At 59.4% G+C, this 25441-nt stretch overlaps 1 protein-coding gene and 1 long non-coding RNA gene across 3 annotated transcripts; one reads left to right on the forward strand and one right to left on the reverse strand.

Annotated features, from left to right (window-relative positions):
* The first annotated feature begins 95 nt into the window (after nt 1-95).
* Nucleotides 96-3747, forward strand: LOC118544130 (uncharacterized). Its single transcript, XR_013447638.1, has 3 exons — nt 96-513; nt 917-2245; nt 3663-3747. It is a non-coding gene; the product is annotated as an uncharacterized LOC118544130 (long non-coding RNA).
* A 5113-nt stretch (nt 3748-8860) lies between these two features.
* GPIHBP1 (glycosylphosphatidylinositol anchored high density lipoprotein binding protein 1) lies at nt 8861-14940 on the reverse strand. Of its 2 annotated transcripts, XM_036105753.2 has the most exons (5): nt 14780-14934; nt 11129-11233; nt 10487-10606; nt 9371-9487; nt 8861-9228 (listed from the first exon to the last, which is right to left on the reverse strand). In XM_036105753.2, the coding sequence occupies exons 1-5, from the start codon at nt 14853-14855 to the stop codon at nt 8993-8995; spliced, it is 654 nt and encodes a 217-aa protein (XP_035961646.2). In that variant the 5' UTR covers nt 14856-14934; the 3' UTR covers nt 8861-8992. The 2 variants fall into 2 exon arrangements, with proteins under 2 accessions (XP_035961646.2, XP_035961647.2); XM_036105754.2 differs by lacking the exon at nt 10487-10606 and having other exon boundaries at nt 14780-14940.
* Nucleotides 14941-25441: the final 10501 nt, after the last annotated feature.

The following is a 25441-nucleotide window of genomic DNA, read 5'->3' on the forward strand; positions in this document are numbered from 1 at the left end:
ATTTCCTGGGGGCTCTGCTACTGAGGCCTGCTTCTTATTGGCTATTGGCTAGAGGCTGGCCTTGGGTCCTAGTGGCCCCCCCATTCCCTGCCACGAGGCGCCCTCCATGGGCAGTTCCCAACATGGCTGCTTGCTTCTTCAGGGCCAGCAAGAGAGCCTCTCTCCCCGGTCTGCTCAGATGGAGTCTCATAGAAGGCAGCCTAACCATGGGAGTGACCTCCTGTCACCAACATACAACGTGACCTAACTGCAGGATTGACATCCTGTCACCTCTGCCATATTGTGGTTTTGAAACAAGTCACAGGTGCCGCCTGCATTTGGGGAGGGCAGCAGTCTCTGTAACACCACAGTTGGTCTATTCCCCCACCTCTGGACTCCCCAGCCCTGCCCTGCAATTTTTTTCATAGCACATTCCAGTCTCTGACATACTATGTCATCTCCTTATTAGTATGTTTACCAGGCAGGCACGCCTCGGAGGGCGAGGGAAGCGGGGCTCCAGACCGATGCAATGAGGTGAGTCAAATGAACGTTTGGTTTCCCAGTGGCAATCAGAGTTATGCTTACACCACGCTCTAGTCGTTAAGGCTGCAGCAGCATTGTGTCTAAAATATGATGTACATGCCTTTATTACAAAAAAATGCTCTCTTGCTAAAAACGCTAACAGTCACCTGAGCTTTCAGTGAGTCCGTCTTTCTGCCTGATGTTGGTGGCTACGGACTCATCCGGGTGGTGGCTGCTGAAGCTAGGGGGGCAGGAGGGCGCAGCGCTGGCAAGTTCTTAAGACAACAATGAAGTTTGCCACAGTGACTGACTCTTCTTTTCATGAACAATATCTCTGTAGCGTGTGATGCTGTTTGACCACCATAAAATGGTCAATTAGAATCACCTTAGAATCCTTAAAAAAATTCTTTTTCAGGTGCCACCCAAGAGCTGGTGAAGCAATACGTGGGGCTGAGCCTAGTGAGGCATAATTGTAGAGGCTCCCCTGTGATCCTAATGGTCAGTCAGGTTTCCGGGGCAGCAGACGGCAGGCCCCCTCTGGTGCAGTGGCGCTCAGCCCAAGCTGTTCATCTGAAACACCGCAGAGCTTAAGAGACTGCTGCCTGGACCCCACCTCGTGGCAGGGGGGGAGTGGACACCTAACATTGGTATAATTTAAAAGTGCCCCTAGATGATTCTTCTGGGCATCTGGGGTCCAGAACCGCTGCTCCAGAGCACAGGCGTGGGGACTCACACAGGGGCTCAGTGAAGCTTCGGACGCGGAGCAAGGAGGAGACCCAAGAGTCAGGCCATCAGGTTTCGTATTCTTCCAAGAAACATTGATTCCTTACCTGTGGGCATGTTCCTCAATTATGGGTCACACCCATTTACCTGGAAGAGCTAACCTCTGGCCCCTTGAGCCTACAGTTTGTGACAAGGTGGGCGGTAAGTAGGCTCCTTCCCCAGGCTCATCTGCTGACAGGCTTAATATATATATATTTAGTTTTAACTAGACTCCACACCCAGCACGGAGCCCAACCCGGGGCCTGAACTCACGACCCGAGCTGAGATCAAGAATCGGACGCCCACCGGCTGCACCACGCAGGTGCCCCACCGCCAGGCTTCTGGGAGGTGAATTATCAGGGGTTGCATGGGTGTCAACAGGCCGGGGAAGCCTGACCCCCAGGTCATCCCCCTGCTTCCCTGCAGCGTAAGTTCACTGTCAGGCCGGCCTGGGCCCAGAGGCTGTGCGGTGCCTGCGAGGCTTCACTTGGTGACTGTAGGGTTGTGTGACCGCGTGGACAGAAGGCTTTCCTGCAGCTGTCACCTTCAAGGCTTGCTCATCAATGAATGCTCCCAGGTCAGGGCTTCTGGGACTGGGCCCCCCAGGTGGTGTCCTCTGCAGCCGGAAGAGAACTGAGTCCTGGGACAGGCACCTCCAACTCACTGCTCAGCTCAGGCTCTTTCTGGGAGGAATGAGGACATGGGGGGAGGGGGAGCCGTGTGGAGGCTTTCCTGTGTTTCTCCATTCCCGCCCCCTGCCCCCCATTCTCTGAGACCCTGCAGCCAGGCACCCCCCACCCCAGCAGCCCCACCATAGAGCCCAGCCGCCCCCCTGGTGCATCCTCAGGCAGGACACGCCTCTGTGCCAGGAGCGTCCTCTGAGGCTGAAAGGCCTGAGTGTCAGGCGACACTGAACCACATGGGACCCCTCACCAGCTCTCCGGTGGGAGCCCATGACTCCTCTCCTTCTGGAAGGTTCCAGGTGGGTCCTGGGTCCATCAGCTTCTGCAAACCCAGCAGTCACTAGAGGGCCAGTGTTCAGCAAGCTCCATCCTCAAGAACATCCTGCTTTTGGGTCAGTGCTTCATCCTTGGTTCTCGCAGAGAGAACAAGGACAGGAAGTACACCATGGCCACCTGCTTCCTGTTTTGGGAGAAAGGAAGTCCTGAGACCACCCCAGGACTGTCTTGGAAGGGGAGAGTGGACAATGGCAGCTGACCCAGGGGGGCCATGGGTGGGCAGGAGACGGGAAAAGCCCCAGCACCGTGGGAAGGATGGAGGCTGCAGGGACGGGATGCCCAGGGAGTGTTTGTGTGCGCCCTCCCCCCCAGGCCCCTTGTTCCAGCAGGCAGGTCCTGTGGGCCCAGAAGAGGGAACAGAGCATTCTTCCTGAGCTTGCTCCCAGTGCCAGGACTGGGTGGGGGTGCACAGGGCCCTGAGGTGGCCCCAGGGGCTGGTTTCGAGGTGGGGGTGGTGAGACAGCTTGGGTAGGAGTCCCTCAGCCTGTTTGTACTCTCCATGTCAGGGGCCGGCTGTGGGGGAGCAGAAGGGAGCGGGGTTAGTGGGCAGATTCAGTGCTGGGAGGGGGATAGAGCTTGAGCGAGCCTGGACCCCACCCCCCCAGGAACAGCTCCGAGAGTCCGAGGTGGGAACGCCACCATCACCCCTGTCACTAGAGCACCAGCACGTGGCGGCCAGTACCCGTCGGCCTCCACACGGAGCCTAGGAGATGGGTTCTGCTTTTCTCTGGCTTTGTGGGCCAGGGCACTGCGCACAGAGAGGCCATGTGGCTTGCCGAGATCACACAGCTGGGAAGCGGCCCATTCAGGCTTGAGGCCTGGCCAGGGGCCAGCCCTGGGGCTGCATGGGCTCCTTGTCCTCTTAGCAGCTCCCAAGCACACTGACAAAGGCCAGGGAGACTCTCGACAGCATCCAAGTGGCAGGGCCACCAGCTCCAGAAGTTTCCAGCATTAGGCTCTTGAGGAGTACCCTCTGGGGGTTCGGGTACCTGCAGTGCCCTGGGGTGAGGACCGCTGAGGTCTGACCGAGGCCCGGAGGCTGGTCTACCAACTGCAGCCTCTCCCTGTCCTAAGCTACTGGCCTCTGGGACAGACGTGTCCTTCCCTGTCCATGGGGAAGCCCGGCTCTTGGAAGCCTCATGCCCCCTGCTTTCAGTCTAGAAGAGGGGACCTCTCCCAAGTGCCTACTGCCACTCAGAGGTGGCACCAGCAGAGCCAACGCACTGCCCAGGAGGCCTGTCCAGAGGAGCGGCTCTGGTGTCTGTAGGACAGACTTCGGGGGAACCACGGGGTCAAAGGGTGTGCTGGCTTGGCCCCCCCGCCCCCGTGCTGCTAACAGCCCCTCCCAAACGCCTCGCTGACTTGTATGCCCACTTCTAGATTCCTGCGGAGGCTGAACATTTTTGCTGCTTTGATGATGGACAGCTGTGTCAGGCTGCAGCACCCCCAAATGCCACAACCTCCCGAGGGCGGGGGTGGGGGCTGGGGGATGGGCGCCATGATCCTGATTCCAGCGCAGAAGTGGGGCCTCTGCACGTGTTAACCTTGAAAATAAAACTTCTAGTCATTTTACCAGCAAGAATGGGTTTATTGAGGAACGGCGGAGAATTGCAAGCTGGGGCAAGCAGAGCACCGCAGGTTTGCGGGGCGAAGGACAGCAAAGCGCTCTCCCAGAGGAGAGGGGGAGCTGGGAGGGGCTGTTGTCAACTGAAAGCCCATTGAGCTAAACGGGGAGCTGGAAGTGTACTGGCGTCTCATTGGCTGGGCTGTTGCCAGGGCCGGAGGAAAGCTCCCCTCTTCCAGCGCGGCAGGGAGTGCGGGAGCAGGGAAAGCAGTAGGGCGGGGGAGGTGCCTCACTTCCCGTCGGATCTGTACGTGATGAGAGTAGGAGTGGGTGAGAGCTCCCGCTGCCCAAGCTCCTGACTTGTGCTTTAGTGAGGTTCCCTTTGATTAATTTTCTCATTTGGGTGGGCCTGGGCTGCGCACCTGCCAGCAGGCTGCGGTGGGACAGACCCCTGTGTGGCCCCCAGACCCTCACGTCGGGAGGGGCCCTCCGTGGTGCGCGCCCGGGGTATCTGCCTGAGGCTGGCTCAAGCCGAATCACCATAGAAAGCACCAACTCTGCGGGACAGGGGACGCCCTGGGGAATCGGGGTGGTGCGGGGTTTGCTCAGGGTTTGAAGTGGGCAGGGAGAGGCCGGTCTCCATTTACAGAAGTCTGTGTGCAGAGCGCGCGCTCCTGGCTGCTGCTGCTGCAGACTGCGTGGGGACACAGGCCACGCAAGCGGCCCTGACCAGTCAGTGAGCACCCTGATGGACAGATGGACAAGGACCGAGGAGGCCAGCAGGATGTGGCTACCACATGCGCTCATAAAGGCCACGGGCCAGGGGGCCCCGTCCTGCTTTGGCTGCTGCGCCCATGTTCCCCAGGCCGTGGGGATGCGCCCAAAGCCAAGTCTTTTTTCTAGGTACAGTTAGATGGATTTTCTGTTCCTTGCCTCTGAATACACTGCAGACTGATCCAGACAAAGTGAGCAAAGGTCTCTTCTTGGGAGAACACAGAGTTTGGCCTTGAGGAGGCCCTTGCTGGAGTCCGGACATCCAGGAGGGGAGTGCAGATGGGGGAGGGCACCCCGCATTGGAGCCTTGGGGAGTGTGGGCTCCGGCAGGGTGACACCGGGGGGAGGGCGGGCATGGGGCAGGGTGACGCCGTGGAGAGGGCAGGCATGGGGCAGGGTGACACCATGGGGAATGTGGGCACGGGTAGGGTGACACCATGGGGAGGGCGGGCATGGGCTTGGGGAGGCCGGGCATGGGCATGGGTGGGGTGATGCCATGGGGAATTGGGGAGGGCAAGCACAGGCAGAGTGACGCTGTGGAGAGGGCGGGCACAGGCGGGTGGGGTGACACCATGGGGAGGGCGGGCACGGGCATGGGTGCGGTGACACCATGGAGAGGGCGGGCACGGGCATGGGGAGGGCAGGCACGGGCATGGGTGGGGTGACGCTATCGGGAGGGCAGGCACAGGCGGGGTGATGCCATGGGGAGGGCAGGCATGGGTGCGGTAACCCCATGGGGAGGGCGGGCATGGGTTTGGGGAGGGCGGGCACGGGCACAGGCGGGGTGATGCCGTGGGGAGGGCGGGCATGGGAGGGGTGACGCCAGCAGGTGTTTGCTTCTTCCTTCATCTTGCTTCTCAGCTGGAATGTGGAGATGGGCATGCAGCCCACTCTAGGTAGGGGTTGATTTATTGCTGCCCAGAGCAGGGCCCTCCAGCCAAAAGACAGAAGCTTTGGAGGACCGAGATTTGAGGAGGGGCACGTGGCTCTTTCACCAGGCTCCTGAGCCCCCTGGCTTAATAGAGGACTCAGCGAGCCTGAGGTCCTGCAAAGTCTGGGGTGCTGCGTGATCGTCTTTGCTTCACGGGAGTGGGCTGCACACCCTCTGGTGGGGGGGAGATGGAGACGGGGAGGGAGTGAGCTTTGCCAGGGTGCGGCCGGGCTGGCAGCGGGTCTCAGAGCCCTGGGGGAGGAGATGGCAGAGCACAGAGGCAAGGATGGGGGGCTCAGGAGGGCGAGGCTTTGACCTGCCCCTCTGTGTGCACATTGAGTTCAGGGGTTTAAGAGACAACCAGTCGGGCCCATACCAGGGAGGAGCCTCATTCCCCAGACATCTGCTTCCAAGGGAGGGTGAGCGACCTTTCCAGGGGGAGTGGCTTCTGGGGAGGCCTGTCACCCTCTGGCCCTGCCTCTGTCTCTCCTGCAGCTCCTGGGATCCGCCTGCACCACCCCCACCCTCACCCCCCCGGCCTGGGGCCCTGCATCCTCAGTTGCATCTTCCTTGGGGGGTCTTAGATCCCCATGTGTCTGTGTGCCTGTGTCCCCAGCTGGTCAGAGCTCGGGGGGAGGGAGGTGTGGTTAGAATTTGTCCCATGAGTTGGAATCAGGCACCACATCCAGCTCTGCGACAGCCGGGGGACCACAGGGCGCCGGGCACAGTGGTGTGGGGCATTGGCGCATCGGGTAGAGGGAAGGGTGTGTGTGACTTGGGGGACTGCCTGCCTCGGGGCACTTCAGCCCAGGCAATCTGCCACCGCAGGCTGAGGGTGACCGCAGCCTCCAGGCACAGGGAGGCCATGCCCGTGGATGCAGTGTGGGGGAGCCCGTCCGTTCACTGGATGGGTTGTCTTTCTCCTCTCCCCCACCCGCCCATCATAGATTCCATCTTAAAAATCCCAGCTCTCTAGGAGCCTGAATCTAGTAGTGGCAAAGGCAAGGGCATCTGAATCGTGTCTGGATGGCAGGAGTGTTGCTAGAGGCCACGCGGGGGCTGAGAGCCACGCCTGACTTCTGGGCTGTGGCCCGTGACCAGCGAGCTCACCGTCCTTGGGTCCAAGGCCCGGCACACGGCCAGACGTGCAACGGCTGGGGGCTCTGACATTGGGCAGTGGGTGACGCTCAGTAATGACTGGCTAACATCCAAGGCCTGATCCCTGGAGCCTGGAGATGCGTGGCCTCATGCGGCGAAGGGGTGACGTGATGGGGTTGAAGGTCTTGGGACGAGAGATTGTCCTCGCTTGGGTGGTGGCCCCATGTCACCACAAAGGCCTTGATAAGAGGGAGGTGGAGGGAGATTCGAGGCAGATGGTGGTGAGGGGCCAGAGTTCCAGAAACGCGGAGCCAGGCGGATGTACAGTGGGATCTGTGAGTGCAAGCACAGGGATTGGCTCACGTGGCTGTGGAGGCCGAGGGGTCCTGTACCTGCCGTCTGCAAGCTGGAGCCCCAGGAAGGCTGGGGGTGGGATTCACTGGAGTCTGAAGGCCTCGGAACGAGGAGCTCCAGCGTCTCAGGGCAGGAGAGGATGGAGGTCCAGCTCCAGGGGGTGAATTTGCCCTTTCCGCCTTGTTGTTCCGTTTGGGCCCTCAGTGGATGGGGTGCAGCCCCCCCACATTGGCAGGGGCCATCTTTGTACCCGAATGCTAATGTCTTTGGAAACCCCCTCCCAGACATAGCCAGAAATCATTTGGGCCTCTCTCGACTCAGTCAGGCTGACACAGAAAACGCACCATCACAGGCTCCGGAAGGAACAAAGCCCTTCATTTCAGACTTCTGAGCTTCAGAACCGTACGGTGATACGTTTGAGCTGTTGTGAGCCACTGTGTGGTCACCACAGTCATGAGACATGGAGGCAGGGATCCAGCTGGACACACTCCCTGGCCCGCTGTGCGGGTGGCTGCAGAGGTGCTTCCCGGGCTGGATGAGAGGGAGCAGCCCTGCGGGACCACCTCCTGACTTCCGGCAGTTCCTTCTTGGGACTGGCCTAGAATGTCCTGACCGTCCCTGGTACGTCAGACTGGCCTTGGCCTGGGGGTCCAGCTGGATCTTGGCCCTCATCCGGCCTCTCCCAACCTCTGGCTCAGGCCTGGTGCTCTTCCCCCGTAGCGCTTGTCGGTCTTCACTGAGGCTGGTCCTCCCAGGAGGGCCCCCCTACCCTGCCACGTGGCAGACAAGGAAACCCAGTTGGGGCGGGGGTTTCGGGGGAGGTGAAGGGGTTCGTCTGGGTCACGGAGCTGGTGGGGCATGGCGTTCATGCGGGTCGTGGAGCTGGGGCAAGGGCTTAACTAACATTTTAACCCAGACAGGGTGAGCCCCGAGCTCTGCTTTTATCTGTGTGGGTGAGCGTGTGTGACCATGAGTTCATGCACTGGCGGGAGTAACATGAGAGTGTATGTACCTGCAGGAGCCGGTGTGTGTGACAGTGTGTGAAGAAGCAGTGACAGAGAAATGACTCACTTCAACTCTGCAGCCATTTATTTCCCTCCCAGGGAATGGGGTACCGAGGTAGGCAGTGGGGGGCTGGTATAATGGCTCCTGGTCACCATGATCTCTGCCTTTCCTCCTTGCTGCCCTGCCATCCCAGTGTGCTGCCTCATGGTGCGAAGTGGCTGCTGAGCCGCAGACATCACTGCAGCCAGCAGGAAGGAGGAAGGAGAAGAAGACAGACCTGTCTCCTCTACCCCGGGGATTTGCCCCCCAGCTAGGCCTTGAGGTTTTCTTTACTAAGGAGAGAAGGAAGCGGAGAGTGGGAGGCTACCGCACCTGCTGCAGCTGCTTGACAGGCAGGGTAGGACTCTGGGCTGCTGGGCTGGTGGGGATTGAGGGTCCTCTGAGCCTTGTTCCATGCTGCTCTGATGGGGAACCTGAGGCCCAGACCCAGGCCTCCTCTCTCCTATCCCAGGGCTCTGTCTTGTCACCAGCCAGGAAGGCGGAGAGCCCCCAGCACCCAGTGGTGCCGGCCTGACCAGAGCGGGTCCTGGGCACCCTTGGGTTTCCTTTCCCAACCCCTCCCACTGCCCACTCCTCTTCTCAGGAACCCAGGCAACAGTCTGCGGGAGGGGAGGGGAGAGAATGTGGCTGACTCCCCCTGGCATAGGATGCATGTTTTCTCTACCCAGCTGTGTGGACCCGCCCTGTGAGCAGCCGCGGCCTGGACCTGGGGCCAATGTGCTGGCACAGGTGGTGGGGAGAGGAGGAGGCTAAAGATGCCAGACAGCCAGGAAACAGGAAATGCAGACGGGGCAGTGTTGGCCGGACCATTAAAGATGCTCCAAATTTATTCATCAAAGCTGGGGCGGGGAGCCAGGTGGGTAAGGCACTGGACAGAGTGCTGGCCATCCAGGGTGTGAGTGGGGTGGGGGTGGGACCACCCATTCAGGACCCCACGGCCTGAAGGCCGGGAAGGAGGCTGAGCAGGAGAGCGGCGGCCACCATCGTGGGGCTGCCCTGGGGGCTACCAGCTCCGTTGCCTGGGGGTTCCTGCCAGGGTGGGATGTTGCAGAGAGTGGACTGGCAACAGGTCAGGGTCATCAGGGTCCCTTCCAGTGTCTTAGTGATGGGCTGACACGTGTCTGCACACCATGCGGAGTAGGTGGTCAGAGGACCCGACTCTGGGAGGGAGGAGGGGTGGGGGAGAAAGGCTTCGTCACGCTGAACAGGCTGGGGCAGGGAGGAGGCCCCTCACTGGGGTGCACGCCTTTCTGCGTGGGAGGTGGGGTACCTCCTGCCCTGGCCACCGCGGGGCCTGCTCACCTGTGTTCCCGTGGGAGATGACGGCTTTGCAGAAGCTGTGGCCGTGGACGCAGTTCTGAACTTGCTTGCAGCGCTCCCCCCTGTACAGGGACTGGCAGGCATAACACTGCAGCAGCCCTGGGAGGCAAGAGGGCTCAGGCCAAAGGGCCTCCCCCTGCAGCCCAGAGCCTCCTCCTGCAGGCCCAGAGCCTCCCCCTGCAGCCCAGAGCCTCCTCCTGCAGCCCAGAGCCTCCCCCTGCAGGCCCAGAGCCTCCTCCTGCAGCCCAGAGCCTCCCCCTGCAGGCCAGCTCCTCCCCCTGCAGGCCCAGAGCCTCCCCCTGCAGCCCAGAGCCTCCCCCTGCAGGCCAGCGCCTCCACCTGCAGACCCAGAGCCTCCCCCTGCAGGCCCAGAGCCTCCCCCTGCAGCCCAGAGCCTCCCCCTGCAGGCCAGCGCCTCCACCTGCAGTCCCAGAGCCTCCCCCTGCAGGCCCAGAGCCTCCCCCTGCAGGCCACCGCCTCCCCCTGCCGGCCCAGAGCCTCCCCCTGTAGCCCAGCGCCTCCCCCTACAGGCCAGCGCCTCCCCCTGCAGGCCCAGAGCCTCCCCCTGCAGCCCAGTGCCTCCCCTTGCAGCCCAGCACCTCCCCCTGCAGCTCAGCGCCTCCCCCTACAGGCTTGTGCTCTGTTCCCAGCTGATCCCTCCATAAGCCTCTGCCCAAGCCTCCCTGCATCCCTCCTCAGGACTGGTCAGCTCTGCCCTGCCCTGCCAGCACCCAACCGTCCTGTCTGGCCGAGCTGGACTCCATGCCCAGGGCCTCTACACTTGCTGGTCTCTCCAGGCAGGGACTCCACTGTGCCCCTTTCTGCCTAGTGAACTCCTATTCAGCCTCCCTGCCCGGGAGTGGTTCCTTCTCTAGGCTCCCTATTCTGGATGGCCGTCGAAGGTCACAGCCAGGGTGAGGTGAGGGGCGTGCTGAGTGTCAGGGCCCTTCCTCTCCCCTCCTCTGCCCCCAGGAAGGCTTTGCCTGTTGTTCTGCCTCATGCCAGCCCCGCGCCGAGCCTGGCACTCAGCGGAGCCCACACAAAGTGTTGCAAAAGAGGGATGGGTGCCTGCGGCCTCGGGTGGGGGTGGACGATCACCTCTGCCCTTGCCACCTGCAGCCACACTGGCCTCCTCCTCCTCCTCATCATCATCGTCATAGCCTTCAGGCCCAAAGTCCACGTCGTCCTCCTCCTCCTCGTCCTGCGCCTGCCTGGTACCTGGCCACACAGGGATGCCTGTAACCCCCCAGTTCCCGGGCACAGAGCACACATGCTCCAGGCCCAGTGCTGTGTCCCACCCCTTCCATCTGTCCTTCGACACTCCTCCACCCTCTTCCTCCCCACTCTGTCCCCCAGAGGGCCCCCAGCTGCTGGCCCTGCTTGCTTCCCAGCACCATCACCTGCTGTGGGGGCCTACCCTTTGCAGCAGCTGCCTCCCCCCACCACCGCCCCAGTAAACCCTCAGGATGGCCCGCCTGTTTGACAGAAGAGGACACTGAGGCCGGGACAGAAGAGGTAACCCGAAGCCTGCATTTCAAAGAGGTGGGGTCTGGAGCTGGGGAGGGGTAGGTTTGGGAACCTGCGGGAGCCCACGTCCACGTCCCTCCAGCCTCAGACTCCAGCTTGACCCCCCTGCACCCCATGCTGTGTCCTGCCCCCAGGCTGGGTGTCCCGAGGGTCCCCATAGGCCCAGACCGTGCTGTCCCCTCTCGCTGCAGGGGTGTCCCTTTGCCCGGGTACCTGGCTGCCCACACAGCAGCAGGGCCAGCAGGAGAGCCGCGGGTGCCTTCATCCTGCTGGGGTCTGCCGGGTCTGCTCGCTCCGGTTCTTGCTCAGGCTCTGGATCTGTGGGAAGTGGGACAGAGGGCATTCCGGGGGCTTCCTGGAGGCCCCTGGGCCCCGGCTCCCCCCCCACCCAGCTCCAGCCTCAAACAATGGGCCTCATACCGGCCCCAGTGCCAGGCATCAGGCCAGGGACAGCCATTTCCCTCCCTGACTTCAGGGGCCTGGGGGACAGGAAGTCATTGTGGGGGCCTCCTGTCCACCTGTGCCGCTCCGCCCTGGCCCGGCTTGCTGGCGTGAGCAGTGCGGCTGGTGAACCTGGCCCTGGGCTGCGGCAGCGCCGGACAAGTCTCTCCCCGCCTGCCTCTGGAGCCTGTGGGGACCAGGCCCAGGCCACTTGGCCACAGGAGCTTGTCGTCCTGGATCCTTAAGCTGCCCATCGCTCACCTGTCACCTGCAACCCTGAGTCAGCCTCACTGGCCTTCCAGAGCTCGCTCCCACTTCAGGCTCTTGTCCTGGTCATGCCCTCCGCCTGGAGTGTGCTATTCCTGCCTACATCCCCTCACCTCCTCAGGGCTCCTTCCAGCCACCACCCATCCCCTGCCCTATCTTCCCTGACCTGGGGGTACCCCTGCCCTGGGGAGCAGGCTGGTGGAGGAGTGGGGAAGCTTCCTGTGACCGAGCCTCTGGGGCCTGCTCTCCTGGCTCCTTCTACCCTCTAGCCAGCTTGGCAGCCCCCCGGCTCTCTCTCTGGGGACACCCCTCCTCTTCTGCAGGGCACAGACCTGAAGGGGTATTGAGAGCCCCTTCCCCCTTCCTGGGGGCAATGGGAAAGTGGGCGGGGGCCGGGGGCGGGGGGCTGGGTTGGACCTGGAGCCCAGGGTGCAAGCCCGCCTGCTATTTGCACGCGCGGCTCAATGCCTGGGCCCCTCCCTTGGCGTGCTGGGGGTCATTTCCCTGACTGTCAGCAGGTGTGTGGGACATTCTCTGGGGCCACCTGTAGCGGAGGTGAGAGGTGGCTCTGGGGTGAGACCGGCTGGGCCCGGGGCCTGGCTCCTTTTCCCCCTCTGCGTCTGGGACCAGCCCCCTCTTGGGCCTCTGGGCCTCAGAATCCTCACAGGATGTCTTGGCCATCGGGAGCCAGCGCCTGCCGGCGTTTAGGATGGTACCTGGCTCGGTCCCCTCGGGGCTGGCTGCGAGGACACTTCTCTGAAGCCTCAGCCACCAAGAGGTGCTGTCCTGCCTCAATTCCTAGGGAGACGTGCACCCTCCCCTCTCCCAGAGCCACCCTCAGTTTCCCGAGGAGGCTGCCCCCAGCCCTCCCCCACAGCCCTTCCCCACAAAGGGCCAAAGTCACTTTTCAGACAGGCTCCATCTGTTGGGTGCTCATGGCTCTGGACCCCACCCCCACCGCACCCCAGCCGCTGCAGCAGACCCAGAGCTGCTCCCAGGAGGGCCCCGGGGGGGGGGTCCCAGAACTATTAAGGAGCAGGGGTGCCCCCTGCCACCTGCGCCCCCCACCCCCGCAGGCCAGAGCTGCTTGTGAGAAGCCTCTGGGGATAATAACAGCCCCATTTACTTCACTGATTGAAACATTGTTGCCCCTCAGCAGCCCCCCGGGGCGCTGTTAGGGCCCTGCCTTAGGGACCAGGAGCTACCGCCCAGCTTCAGCCCTGCCGGCCGCCCCTCCCCTCCGCTGCAGGTGCTTGCGCTGCCCCCGCAAGGGAAGGAGCTGGTCCAGTCCTGCCCCTGCAGATGCAGCTGCACAGCCAGCCCAGGGCTGGTGGCTGACTTGTGTCCATGAGGCCTGTCGAGGCTGGGGGAGCTCGGCCCCCTGCCCCAACACCTTGATGGCAGACACTTGCGTCCCTGGGACCCCCCAGCCCTCAGGTCGGGGTGTGTGTGTGCGCCCACCCTTCTCCCCACCCAGACCTTTTCAAACGTTCTGGTCCAGAAAAATGCCCATTAGTGGCAACTTCCCTGACCCCAGGCTTCCAGGACAGGGGTGCCTCCTGCAGACCCCAGCGCGGGGACTTGGCTCCCTTAGACACCCCCAGGGCCAGGGCTCAGGGCTGCCGGCCCCATGGGCAGCTGAGGCCCATGTTAGAGCTTGCATGCTAAATGGCCTGCGCCCTGGGCTCAGAGCCCTTCCCCCTTAGCCATGCCCATATCCAGAGGCAGGCCCGGGGCCCCCCACTCCTGACCTGCAGACCCCTGCATAGCGTGGACCCAGCCTTGCCTGTGTTGCCCAGTGTGGCCGGGCTGGTTCCAGTGGGTGGCCCTGTGGCCGTGGCTGGTCTGGAGTTCCCCCACCCCCCAGACCTGGCCTCCCTCCAGCCAAGTGAATCTAGTGGGTCGCCTTGCTGTTCCTGGCAGGAGCAGCCTTGGGCTCAGACCTCATGCCAGTCGTGGACAGGGCATCCCGGGCAACCATATTTGCTCTCACGCTGGCAGAGGAGGAGATGGTGGGGGTGAGGCAGGTCCTGCTTTCCCTGGGTAACTGTGCTGTTCTGTCCCGAGCTCTGAGTCCCTATTCTATAGCCCCTCATCCTCCCCACGTGGGCCTCTGGGGTCACCAAGTTGAATCAGGTCCAGACCTGGGGAAAGGTGAACAATGTTTCTGACTGAGGGGCAAAGGTCTAGCATCTGTGGGGACAGGAAGGGCATCTGTCCCCACCTGCAGTACACAGGCCTGGGGAAATGGGGCTTTTGGGGGCAGATGTGGGCTGTAGCCATGCTGGTCCTCACGTGCATCTCTCTGCTCCAGGCTCTTTCCCACTCTCTCTGCAGCTGACCCTCTCGGTCTCTGGGAGCAGAAGAAGGGGCTTCCTTCTTAGAGCAGAGTCCAGACCCTGTCACCCCGGTGGGCAGGGAGCCATGAGGGGTCCCTCCTGGGGTCTCTCTCTGCCTGCTGCTCTCTTGCCCAGGCAGGCTGTTCCTGGGGTTTGCCAGGGGGCACAAGCCCCATTCTTCCCTGGAATCCAGCACTGAGAAACAAGCAGAAATGGGGGGGCTGGCCACTGAGAAACAAGCAGACATGGGGGGCTGGCCACTGGGAGCAGGCTCCGGGTGGTCTTGAAGGGCACACTACCCTGCACCCCCACTCACACCGGGAACCTGTGGGGAAGCTCAGGGTCTCAGAAGCTCATCCGTTAGTCCCTTCAGGGACCATGCAGGCACGCATTGTTCATTTGGTCAGCCTGCTCCCCCACTCCCTGACGCACATCTGCACCTCAGGAACCCCTGGCCTTCATTTTCCCTAGTCCGTGGACACCTTTGTCTCCATCCACATCAACCCTGGAGAGTCTCATCCTCCCTTTCCCTGGAAGCCCCACGGTGGAGGGTGAGCGAGGGTCCCTGGTATCTGGCTCAGTTCTGGCAGATATGCCCCCCCCCCCCCGCGGCGCCTCTGTTGTGACGCCTTCCCCACCATCCACCTCCAGAACTTTTCCGCCTTTCCAAACTGACGCTCTGCCCATGAAACACTAGCTCCCCTCCCCCAGCCCCTGGCACCACCATTCCACCTGCTGTCTCTGAACCTGATGATCCTGGGGACCTCACAGAAGTGAAACACAGATGTGCCCTCTTGTGACTGGCTTATTCACTCACATAATGCCTTCAGGCGCACCCATGCTGTGGCGTGTGACGGATCTCCCCTCCTTTTTAAGGCGGAATAACATTCCATTCTGCGGATCCGCTACATTTTGTTTCTCCGCTCGCGGGTGCACGGACACTGGGACGGCTGGTGCCCCGTGCCTTCGGGCTGCGGCGGCGACTCGCGGTGTGAACGTGACCTGCGCGTATCTGTTCAAGTCCCTGCCTGCACTTCCGCGGGGCGCGCTCAGCAGTGGGGCTGCTGGAGCAGACGGCGCGTCTGTGTCTGATTGGTTCCTCTCCTTCCGCACGTGAACACCTGTGTGTCTCATTAAACTGCCACCAAGCTCGGGCTTCCACGTGCTCGCGCAGGTCAGGGCATCTGGGAGGCTGAGGCTCCAGCCCCGCCACGCACCCCGCCCGCCTGGCCGCGCCCCCTCTGCCTGGGGCCCTGGAGGGTCCCTGGGCGCTGCCTCCCAGACACCTCCTCCCACCCCGTGCCCCTGCTGAGGGGTTCCTTGGTTGGCCCTCCAGTTGTCTGGGGCGCCAGTGCTACGTTGGGGCTCCCCTTGGGAGAATCCACGGGGAGGGGGGTACATGGTGCGTGTCATTTATTATCTCATTAGAAACCTATCTCCTTCCCCAAACTGAAAATAATTTTGCAGGGGTGCTCTGCAGCCATATAAAGGGATGAAGAAGCTCTTTGTGTCCCGAATCAGAAAAAGATGACCTGGATAAAGCCAGGGTTTGCAGAGCTGGGTAAGTTACCCAGGGAAAGCACACGCTACTTTTTGAATGAATAGGGAGGAAACAGGTCTCCGAAGTACCATCTTCCATTCAAATTTGCCCCCCTGGGACTGTCCACCCCCTTGCAAAGGAAGGAGTGCATGTGTGCGTGTGTGTGTGTAAGCCCTGGGGGCCTGGACGGAAAGACATCGATGGCTGAGCTCGAGATAGGGGTCCACACTTGTGGGAGGGGGTTCCCTTAAGTCCTGCATGACAGCAGGGAAGCCTCAGGGCAGCCTGGGGCCCCAGGGTGAGCCTGAGCCCCCTCACTGGGTTATGGGCTGGGTCCGGCCCCAGGCCTCCTGGCAGCAGTGCGTCTCCCACCCATCAGAGCAGGGGACCCGTGTCCTGGAGAGGTCCCCTTGGATTCCTGACGGGTATGGTGGCAGATCTTCAGATACAGGGTGTGGACATGAATAAAAGCAGACCTCACTTAGATGGAGTCTGGAGGCCTGCAGGGGTTGCTCTCACCCCCTACCACTCCTCCTCCGTTGCAGGCCCAACAAGGAGAGATGCACCTTGCAGGCGGATACTACCGAACTAACCCTGTGGGAGGAAGGAAAGTTTCCTCCTCCCCCAGCCAATGAGGGGCTGTCAGAGCTCAGCCAATGAAAAGCCACTACACTTCCAGCTCCCATTGTACTCCAATGAACTTTCAGTTTACAACCCCCTCTTTCTTACACCCCACCGCTCTTTCTATAAAAGAGCCTCCCCTCTTTGTTCTCCGAAGGCGCCTACCTGCTTGTCCCACCTTGTCTCTGCTGTTCCCTAATAAATCCACTTCTGCTGGTAAAAGAACTGCCGGTTTTATTTTTAAGTGTTAAAAAACAGAATTCGAGGGAGTAAATGTGAAGATCTAGCTGACTTTATTATTTATTTGTTTAATTAATTAATTTATTTTTAAAGATTTTATTTATTTATTCATGATAGAGAGAGAGGCAGAGGCAGAGGGAGAAGCAGGCTCCCCGCGGAGCAGGGAGCCTGATGTGGGACTTGATCCCAGGACTCTGGGATCATGACCTGAGTCGAAGGCAGACGCTAAACCGTCTGAGCCACCCAGGCGCCCCTCTAGCTGACTTTATTAAACGATTCGTGAATCAGGCATAACCCTGTCTAGCACGGAGAGGGGAGCTCGGAGAAGTTGTGCAAGATGGAAAGTTTTTGTAGGAAGGAGGGTGAGGCGAGAAGGTTATAAGCTGTTAACCTTAAAAAGTAAGGTTTAGGGGCGCCTGGGTGGCTCAGTCGTTACGCGTCTGCCTTCAGCTCAGGTCATGATCTCAGCGTCCTGGGATCGAGTCCCGCATCAGGCTCCCTGCTCCGAGGGAAGCCTGCTTCTCCCTCTCCCACTCCCCCTGCTTGTGTTCCCTCTCTCGCTGTGTCTCTCTCTGTCAAATAAATAAACAAAATCTTAAAAAAAAAAAAAAAAAGTAAGGTTTAACTGAAACCTGTTTATGTAATTTGAGTCGGACTTTCGTACTCTCCTGTCTGGACTCTGACTCCTGTTAGGGGGAGCCTATGAGGTCCGTCTGTACTGTGGGGGTTCGACGTCCTTGGTCTCCTTCAGTGCCATGCAGTATTGTGTTGTGGGAACACACCCCACAGTTGTTTTATCCATTGCACAGCTGATGGGCTGTGGGTAGTTTTCAGCGTGTGGCTGTGAACATTCTTGCACATGTCTTTTTGTTTCATGAAAAAGATGACGATAGAATTTACATATAGCTAAGTATGCAAATTGTACACTTAAGTGTACAGATTGATGAAAACATATATATAGAGAGAGTAAAAGCTCATATCAATCAAGACGCAGAGCATTCTAGAAACCCAGAAGGCTCCCTTGGGTTCCTCTCGGTCAGTATCCATCCCCTGAAGGTCACCACTATTCTGACTCCTATTCCGACACACTGGTTTTGTCTGTTGTTAGACTTCGTGTAAACGGCACCATGCAGTGTCAGCTGCTTTGTGTCTGATTACTTCTGTCCAGCCACAGGGCTTGTGAGAACGGCCCCCGGCCGCGAGTGTTGGTATTTCTGCCGCCGTGTAGTGTTACACGGGGTGGGGATCCCAGAGCGGGTGCCCCATCCAATGGGGTAGCGTTTGGATCGTTTCCAGTCTGGGTTTTTTTGAGGAAGGCTGCTCTGCACGTTCTTTCCGCCGGCTTTGGCGTGGACAAGCCCTCATGTCCACGGGGAGGACCGCAGGCGTGGGACTTACGTGTGATCAGCTTTGGGAGGTACTGCGAAACATTCTCTGCCGGTGTTGTAGGAGCGTTCTTACACGCTGTCTCCACCTGGTTGTTGGAGTCTTGCAGTTGCCCCACAACCTCACCAACACTTGGTATTGTCAGTCTTGTAGGTTGTAGCCATTCCAGTGGGCGTAGTAGTGCTCACTGTGCTTTTAACTTTTTGTGTGTGGAAATTGATCAGCGGATTCCAAAATCTATATGAGACCAACCATACATCAGAGTTCTCTCAACTCTCCAGTTCTGCTTGCTCGTTTCTCTGGCCCCCCAGGGTGGCCTCTGCCTTGACCACAGTCAAATTCTCAGGCTGTCAGCAATCTCAAGGCGCCGCGCGCTCCGAAGACCGGCGGTGAGTTGTTCGAGGGCAGGTCTGCCGGTTGCCCATCTCTGGAATTTTAGTCCCTCTTGTCTCTGTTGCTTCGCCAGCTCTCCAGAGTGTAAACAGGACAGTTTCTGTGACTTACCGGCTCTTTTGTTTGTCGGTGGGAGCATTAGGCCACTGCAAACGACTTTACCCTGAGACGGAAGTCAGCCGTTAGGGAAGGGGGTGGTGTGGTGCTCGTTGTCAGTGTCCAGTCAGAATGATCCAGCCTCCAGACCTCTGGGGTGAGGTTGGGGGTGCAGTTCCATGCCAGGCGCTGGGGGTGTAGGGAGAAGTCACAGAAGCGTCGATGAAGCCAGGCGTTTTACCAAGATTTCTACCTGCACCTGCTCCGTTAGTGCAGGTGCTGACCCTGTGCACCGGGGACCCCCATCTTCACGTGGGAAAACCAAGGGGAGCAGGGAATTGCTCAAGATCACACAGCTGGTAAGCCGCACAGCTGGGACCTGAACACTGGTTCTTCTGCATCAGTTTTATAAAATGTAAAGGTTCTTCTGATGGTGGGACACATCAGGATGACCCTGGGAAAGAGGAAGTCAGACTCTGTGACTTGTGGTGGGACCACGGGGGCTGCCCCCGCCTGGGGTCTGCAGGAGCGGCCAGCGGACGGCCCGTGGGGCTGGGCAGCTGGGTTGTACAGGCTCCCTGCAGATTGGCTCGTTTGAATACTTTTCGCATCTCTGGGCACAGGGGCTGTCTCTAGTTGTCGGGTACCCAACCCTGGGGCAGGTAGGGTGGGTGTTCCAGGGTCCGGAGTATGGGAGCCAGATAAGAGACACCATCGGCTGCCCACGAAAGGCAGCTGACTGGCCTTCAGCCAGGACTCAACCCTGGGTCAAGACCGCATAATCAACACTGCTTGACAGCAGAGCAAGGGCCTGGGCTCAAGCCCTTCTGTGCCCCAAATTCCTGTTTCCCCATGACTGGTCCCAGCATCCCCCTTCCTGGTGTCTGGGACTCTGAGATTCTGCACCAACTTAAAAGAAGACAAATTCAGGGGCGCCTGGGTGGCTCAGTCAGTGAAGCGTCTGCCTTCGGCTCAGATCATGACCCCGGGGTCCCGGGATCGAGTCCTGCATCGGGCTCCCTGCTCAGTGGGAAGCCTGCTTCTCCCTCTGCCCCTCCCCCTCCTTATGCTCTCCCTCTCTCTCTCAAATAAATAAATAAAATAAAATAAAGAAGACAAATTCAAGTAGTGACAGAAGTTTGGGTAACTTTTTTTTTATTATCCTCATGCATTCAAGGAGACACATGGGGACAGGGTCCGGCCCCTCTCCCCATGTAGCCGTTTCATTATGAACACTTCAAAGCACTCACACTCGTAGAACACTGTGATATCATGATCTGTAATGAGAAATACCCACCGGCACAACTTGTTTTATTGGGCTTCGCAGATACTGTGTGTTTTACAAAGGAGAGTTTGTGGCAATCCCACAAGCAAGTCTATCCACGCCGTTTCTCCAGCAGCATTCGCTCACTTCATGCTTCTGTGTCATGTTTTGGTAATTCTTGCAATATTTCAAACGTTTTAATTATTATTAATTTGCTATGGCTACCTGTGATCTGTGATGTTACTATTGTAACTGTTTTAGGGCGCTACAAACCACGCTCAGAGAAGGTGGTGAACTTAATAAACGTTGTCTGTGTGCTGGCCGTTCCCCCATCGCTCTCTCCCTCTCCTCGGGCAGCCCTATTCCCTAAGACACAACAATATTGAAATTAGACCAGTTAATAACCCTGCAATGACCCCTCAGTGCTCAGGTGAAAGGAAAGGTCACACGTCTCACTTTAAATCGAAAGCTAGAAATGATCAAGCGTCGTGAGAAGGCATGTCGAAAGCCCAGACGGGCGGAGAGCCAGGCCTCTGGCACGCCACAGCCACTCTGTGAACACAAGGGAGAAGTTCTGGAAGGAAATCATACATGCTTGTCCAGGGAACACACGAATGGTGAGAAAGCGAAACAGCCTCGTTGCCGACACGGGGAACGTTTCACTGGTCTGGACAGAAGATCCCAGCAGCCACAGCATTCTCTTAAACCAAAGCCTCACCCAGAGCAAGGCCCGCACTCTCTTCAATTCCGTGAAGACTGGGAGAGGTGAGGAAGCTGCAGGAGACCAGCTGTAAGCCAGCAGCGGTTCGTGAGGTTGAAGGAAGGACGTCTCCATACCATGCAAGTGCTGACGTAGGAGCTGCGCGAGTTCTCCAGAAGATCGAGCTCAGATCGTTCACGAAGGTGGCTGCACTAAGCCACAGACGTTCAGTGTAAGTGAAACGGCCTTCTACTGGAAGGAGACGCCATCTAGGACTTTCACAGCTGGAGAGGAGACATCAGTGCCTGGCTTTAAAGCTGCAAAGGACAGGCTGACTCCCTTGATAGGGGCTCACGCAGCTGGTGCCTGTCAGATGAAGCCGGTGCTCAGTGGCCATTCTGGAAGTCCTAGGGCCCTTGGGAATCACGCTTAATCTACTCTGCCTCAGCTCCGTCAGCCGGACAGGAAAGCCTGGTGGACGACCGTCATCTGTTTACAACATGACTTACTAGAGCGTGGTGTAAACATGGCTTTGATCGCCACCGGGAAGCCAAACGTTCATTTGACTCGCCACACTGCGGGGTCTGCTTGCTGCGGGGTCTGCTTGCTGCGGGGTCTGCTTGCTGCGGGGTCTGGCCCCGCCCACAGTGCTCTTAGATGGACCTGTATTTTTACCTGCAATTGTTTGCAAGGGAGACTGGCCCCCAGAATCCTGGTGTAAGGGGTAAAGGATGCAGTGTTTGGGGGACCCCAGCTCCCAGCCAGTGTGCTCACCTCTGTTACTGGTGGGGAAACACTTTCTCAGCTCGCAAGAGGCTTTACTGACAGCCGATGTCAGAGTCAGAGCACTCACAAGGAAGGCATTCTGGTTTTGTTTCTATTTTTGTTTTGTTAGGGCGTCAGTCCTGGTCAGGGGCTGCTTTGGGTGGGGTCTTCATCTATTTGGGGTGCTAGTGTTTGACAGGTTGGTATATCACTTTATTTGTGGCTCATCCTAGGATTCAATGCGTTTTCCTGAGTCTGATGCTTGGTCATGTTGGCCACTGGGCAAGGGGCCCGGGGTCCCCTGGGCTGGCCGTGGACTCTGTCTCCTGAATGCACATGTAAGAACAGACTGCCTAACGGGGAGACGGGTGCACAGGATGCCCAGGAGTGTCCTGTGGGATGGACACACTGTGACTTGGGGTGTTTGCCCACAAGGACGAGCTGAGGGGCTCAGCCTCCCTGGCATGAGTTGGATCCCAGGGTGGGACTGGGGTGGGGACCCCAGAGGGGGTGGGCTGGGCCTTGGTCCAGGCCAGGCTGTTGGGCTGGAGCCTGATCCCAGAGTTGATGCAACCATCCACATGTTTCCTTTTTGGGGCCTGGGACCTGAGTGCAGGAAGCATAGGCGTCTCCTAGAAGCCCCTGAACCCTGAGATCTGGCCCCAGCAAAGACTGCACTCAGGGAGCACTGGACCACGGACTACCTAGGGAGGGGGTTGGATGAGGAGCGGGGGGCCTTGCTGTCCAGAAGCTCAGGTGTGGTATGGGAGCATGGGGGCAGATACACATACAAATGTTCTCCGGAACCTGCTGTGTGGGACCTTGAGCTGGGAACTAGGGACAGAGAAATGGGGGGTAGGTGGAGATAGGAAAAGAAGGAATACTATGTTAAGGGCTCCTCATGAGGTGGGAGTAGTTGGTGGGGATCTACCAGGGAGGGCTTCCTGGAGGAGGTGGCTTTTGAGCTTGGTCAAAAAGAGACCCTCAGGTGGAGTGAGTGAAAGATGGAGAGGGCTGGGCTGGGTGTGACAGAGCCATCAAAGGCTGAGGAGGAGTCAGTCTAAATAACTAAGGCCTACTGGTTTAGACGTTTCAAACCCCCACAGTTATGGACCCCAGGATGTCTCCCACCCACACTTCATGAGCACTGGCTGCTGTGTCCCAGTCCCTTACATAAGCACACACACCTCACTCAGTGATGAGAGAGTCTGAGCACTGACAACTGGGTATGGGGAGCACAGTGTGAACAAGGCAGACACACTCAGGAGGGTGAGATCTAATGGAGACTACGACCAAGCCAGCAAGTCTGCAAGCAATTGTTTAATACGGTGGTATGGTGGTTGGTTCTACAGAAAACAAACCCGTGTAAGTGCTGTGAGAGCACGCAGCCTGAGGAACAGTGTGGGAGGGCTTCCCGGGGGAAGTGACATTTAAGATGGGACCTCAGAGCTGCATAGGAGTTGGCCAGGTGCAGGAGAAGGGGTAAAATGGTTCCAGCCTCAGTGAGCAGCAGGTGCAAATGTCCTGAGGCAGGAGGAGTCTGGCAAGTCCAAGGAGCTGAAAGAAGGACAATGATTGGAGCTAAGGCAGTGGGAGAAGAGGTGGGAGGGGCTGGGGTCAGACCTGCAGCCCTGTGGGCCCCGCAGGGGACTCTGGACTTTATTTTCAGAACTATTGGGAGGCCCTGAAATGTTTAAACAGGGATGTTTGCTGAAGCCTCTCTGGCCTCCTCTGGAGAATGGGTCGGAGTAGGTGGGAGTGGGTGCAAGGAGCCCAGGTGAGGCTCTGGTGGGGATCCAGGTGAGAGGTGGTTGGGCCCAGACCAGGTGGGGCCTGAGGAGGACGACAGATGGACAGAGAACTCCCAGAATACCGCTGGCTCCGGGGGGGGAGGGGCAGGAAAAGGTCAGGCCTGGTGGACCCAGTGGGAAAGTCAGGGGGGTAAAGCTGGGGCAGGGTGGGGGCAGCCTGAGCCCCCCAATGGGGCGGAGGGGGTCTGAGAGCCGCCCCACGCTCTTCCTTGGATGCTGAGGTGGGTGCTGGTTCTGCAGAAGATTGCAGGTGGTGTTAGCCCCTGTAGAGCTGATTTGGCGGGGTCTTGTCCTCGGGGTGTGTCCTGCGTGAGGATGAGCTGTAGCCGCACGCAGGGGCCCTCCATCCTGTCCAGGTCCTGCTGGGCCTGGGGGGAGTCCCTTCCCCTTCCCGTCTGCTCCGAGGGTGGACCCCTGCTCTTCTCCAACGCGGAGGCTCCGCCGCCTGCCCCTCCTCGCTAGGCTCCGCCCCTCCTCCCTAGGCTCCCCCTCTCCGCCGACCGGTCTGAGCCTGACGGTGAGTGGGAGCCCAGCGGCCCTCTGCTGCCTTCCCCGGGCCCAGGTCGCGTCCCTGGGTCCTCAGAGCACGGGAGGCCCTTCCGGCTTCTCGCACACGGGCAGCTGGCCAGGGCTGGGGAGCAACTTCCCCCCTCCCAGCGCCGATGACACCCTGTGTTTGTTTCCTGCAGCAAATCACAAACTTGGTGGGTCCTTCCCGCTCCTGCTGGCTCCTTCCGCGTCTGGTGGCTGCAGGAGGGCGGTGGCCTGTGGCCACCCCCCCTCCCCCAGGGTAGGCCTCTGCTGCCACGTGACCTTTCCCCTTGCTTTTGTGCCTCAAACCTGTTTTCTGGCTAAGGACACCAGATGAGGGGTGGAGGGCCCATCCTAAATCCAGGATGACCTCATCTCCAGATCCTTAACTTTATCTCCAAATAAGGTCACATTCTGGGGGTCAGGACTTGGACATCTTGTTGGGGGCCACCATTCGGCCCAGCACACACCCTGCCTCCACTATTCTGGGGGGGGGTGTCCCTGGGAGTCAGAAACTTTCTCCCTCTCTGAGTTTGGCAGCCCTTCAGGAAATGTTTGACATGTGAGTGACAGTGTCCACCATTGGCTGAGAGGCTGGCCCTCTCTAGGAGACAGGGCAGTCTTTGGGGAAAAACTCCTTTGTAGCCCTGGCCTGCAGCCACACCCACAGTCTTGGACGGCTTGGAGGGGTTCTGACAGTGTTGGCCAAAAAACAAGGCAGGAAGCTCTGGGAGCGGATCTCAGGCAGGACCCCAACCTTGTCTTGTCCTCTCGGTTTCTGTGGGCTTAGGGGCTCAGGATGCTCAGCTGCCAAGTGCAATGGCTTTTGACGCTGTCCCTGGTTCTGACCATCTGAGCTCCGCCTCTGAAGTGGGGAAAGCCCACCCGCCAGTCATCCTGGGCCCTGAGCACATGGGATTTGGGCTGCCATATAGCCGTTCTGGCTGCAGAGTGCCGCCCCCCCCCCCCCGCCCCGAGCAGAGCGGGATCCCCGCGCTTCCTCACCAGGATCCGGGCATCTGGGCCAGGGCAGGCTGGGAGGACGGAGAGCAAGGCCGGCGGTCACCAGCTCGGTGCAGGAGCTGTCCAAACTGCAAGGGCCCGGGACACACATGGACTCAGTTCTGCTCTCACTGCTTTAAAGAAAGCCCTTTCTTCTGCTAATCATGACTGGTTGTTATTCTTTGTTTGCAAAAATCCTGATAGGGTGAAACTGACCCACATGCTTTGGAAGGAGGCAGAGTGGCTTGGAAACTGGGTTAGGAATCACCATCTCCCTGGCAACCAAGCCCACCCAGCCCTGGAGAGCTCAGTCTTTGCTCTTGGACCAGCAGACCCAGAACCACACGCCCCAGGGGTTGGCGCCAGACTCCTAGGACATTACTCTTCCGACACCTGACATCTGTTCCCTCACATCATGCCCAAGTCAGGCCCGATCCACCTGTGTTCTCTTTTACTGCAAAACAAATTACCCCAAAATTTAGGTGCTTAAAACAACACAGTTTATGCTCTCCCGGTGTCCGTGGGCCAGAATTCCAGGCGTGGCCTTGATGGGGCCCCTCAGGAGGTTGCTGTCAGCTGTGGTCCAGGGCTGTGGTCTGTTCCGAAGGGGGCCTGGGTGGGACAGTCGGCATCCAAGCTCCCTCGTGTGGTCGTCCGCAGGCCTCACTCCCCCCTCAGGGCAGCTGGCTTCCCCGGGATGAGGGGATGAGTGGTCTGGTAGTGGGAGGGAGCCTGCTCAGAAGCCACTGTCTTTTTATAACCTTGTCTCAGAGTGACATCCTGTCCCTCTGTCCCTCTGTCCCCCTCTCTTCACTAGAAGCAGATGGCTAAGTCCAGCCCATGCCCAAGGAGAGCGTTCCACGAAGACCAGATTAGCAGGGGGTGCACGGCTTGGGGCTCTGACAGCCCACCCACCACGACACCAACTCCAGATGTTGGGGCTTGGCTGCCTCGCCCTAGGCCTGGCAGGGACCTTCTTCGTCTCTGGGCAGAGATTTGGCCGAGATTCCTATTCCTGGAGTGGACTGACTGTGGTCGGCAGGGACCCCCATCAAGTGCACCCTACAACCACCCCATGCCTCCGGCATGCAGTTGACCAGAAGGGACAGAGGCTGGCCTACACCCAGGAA

This window comes from Halichoerus grypus, chromosome 5, assembly GCF_964656455.1.
Source record: "Halichoerus grypus chromosome 5, mHalGry1.hap1.1, whole genome shotgun sequence".
Classification (NCBI taxonomy): Eukaryota; Metazoa; Chordata; class Mammalia; order Carnivora; family Phocidae; genus Halichoerus; species Halichoerus grypus.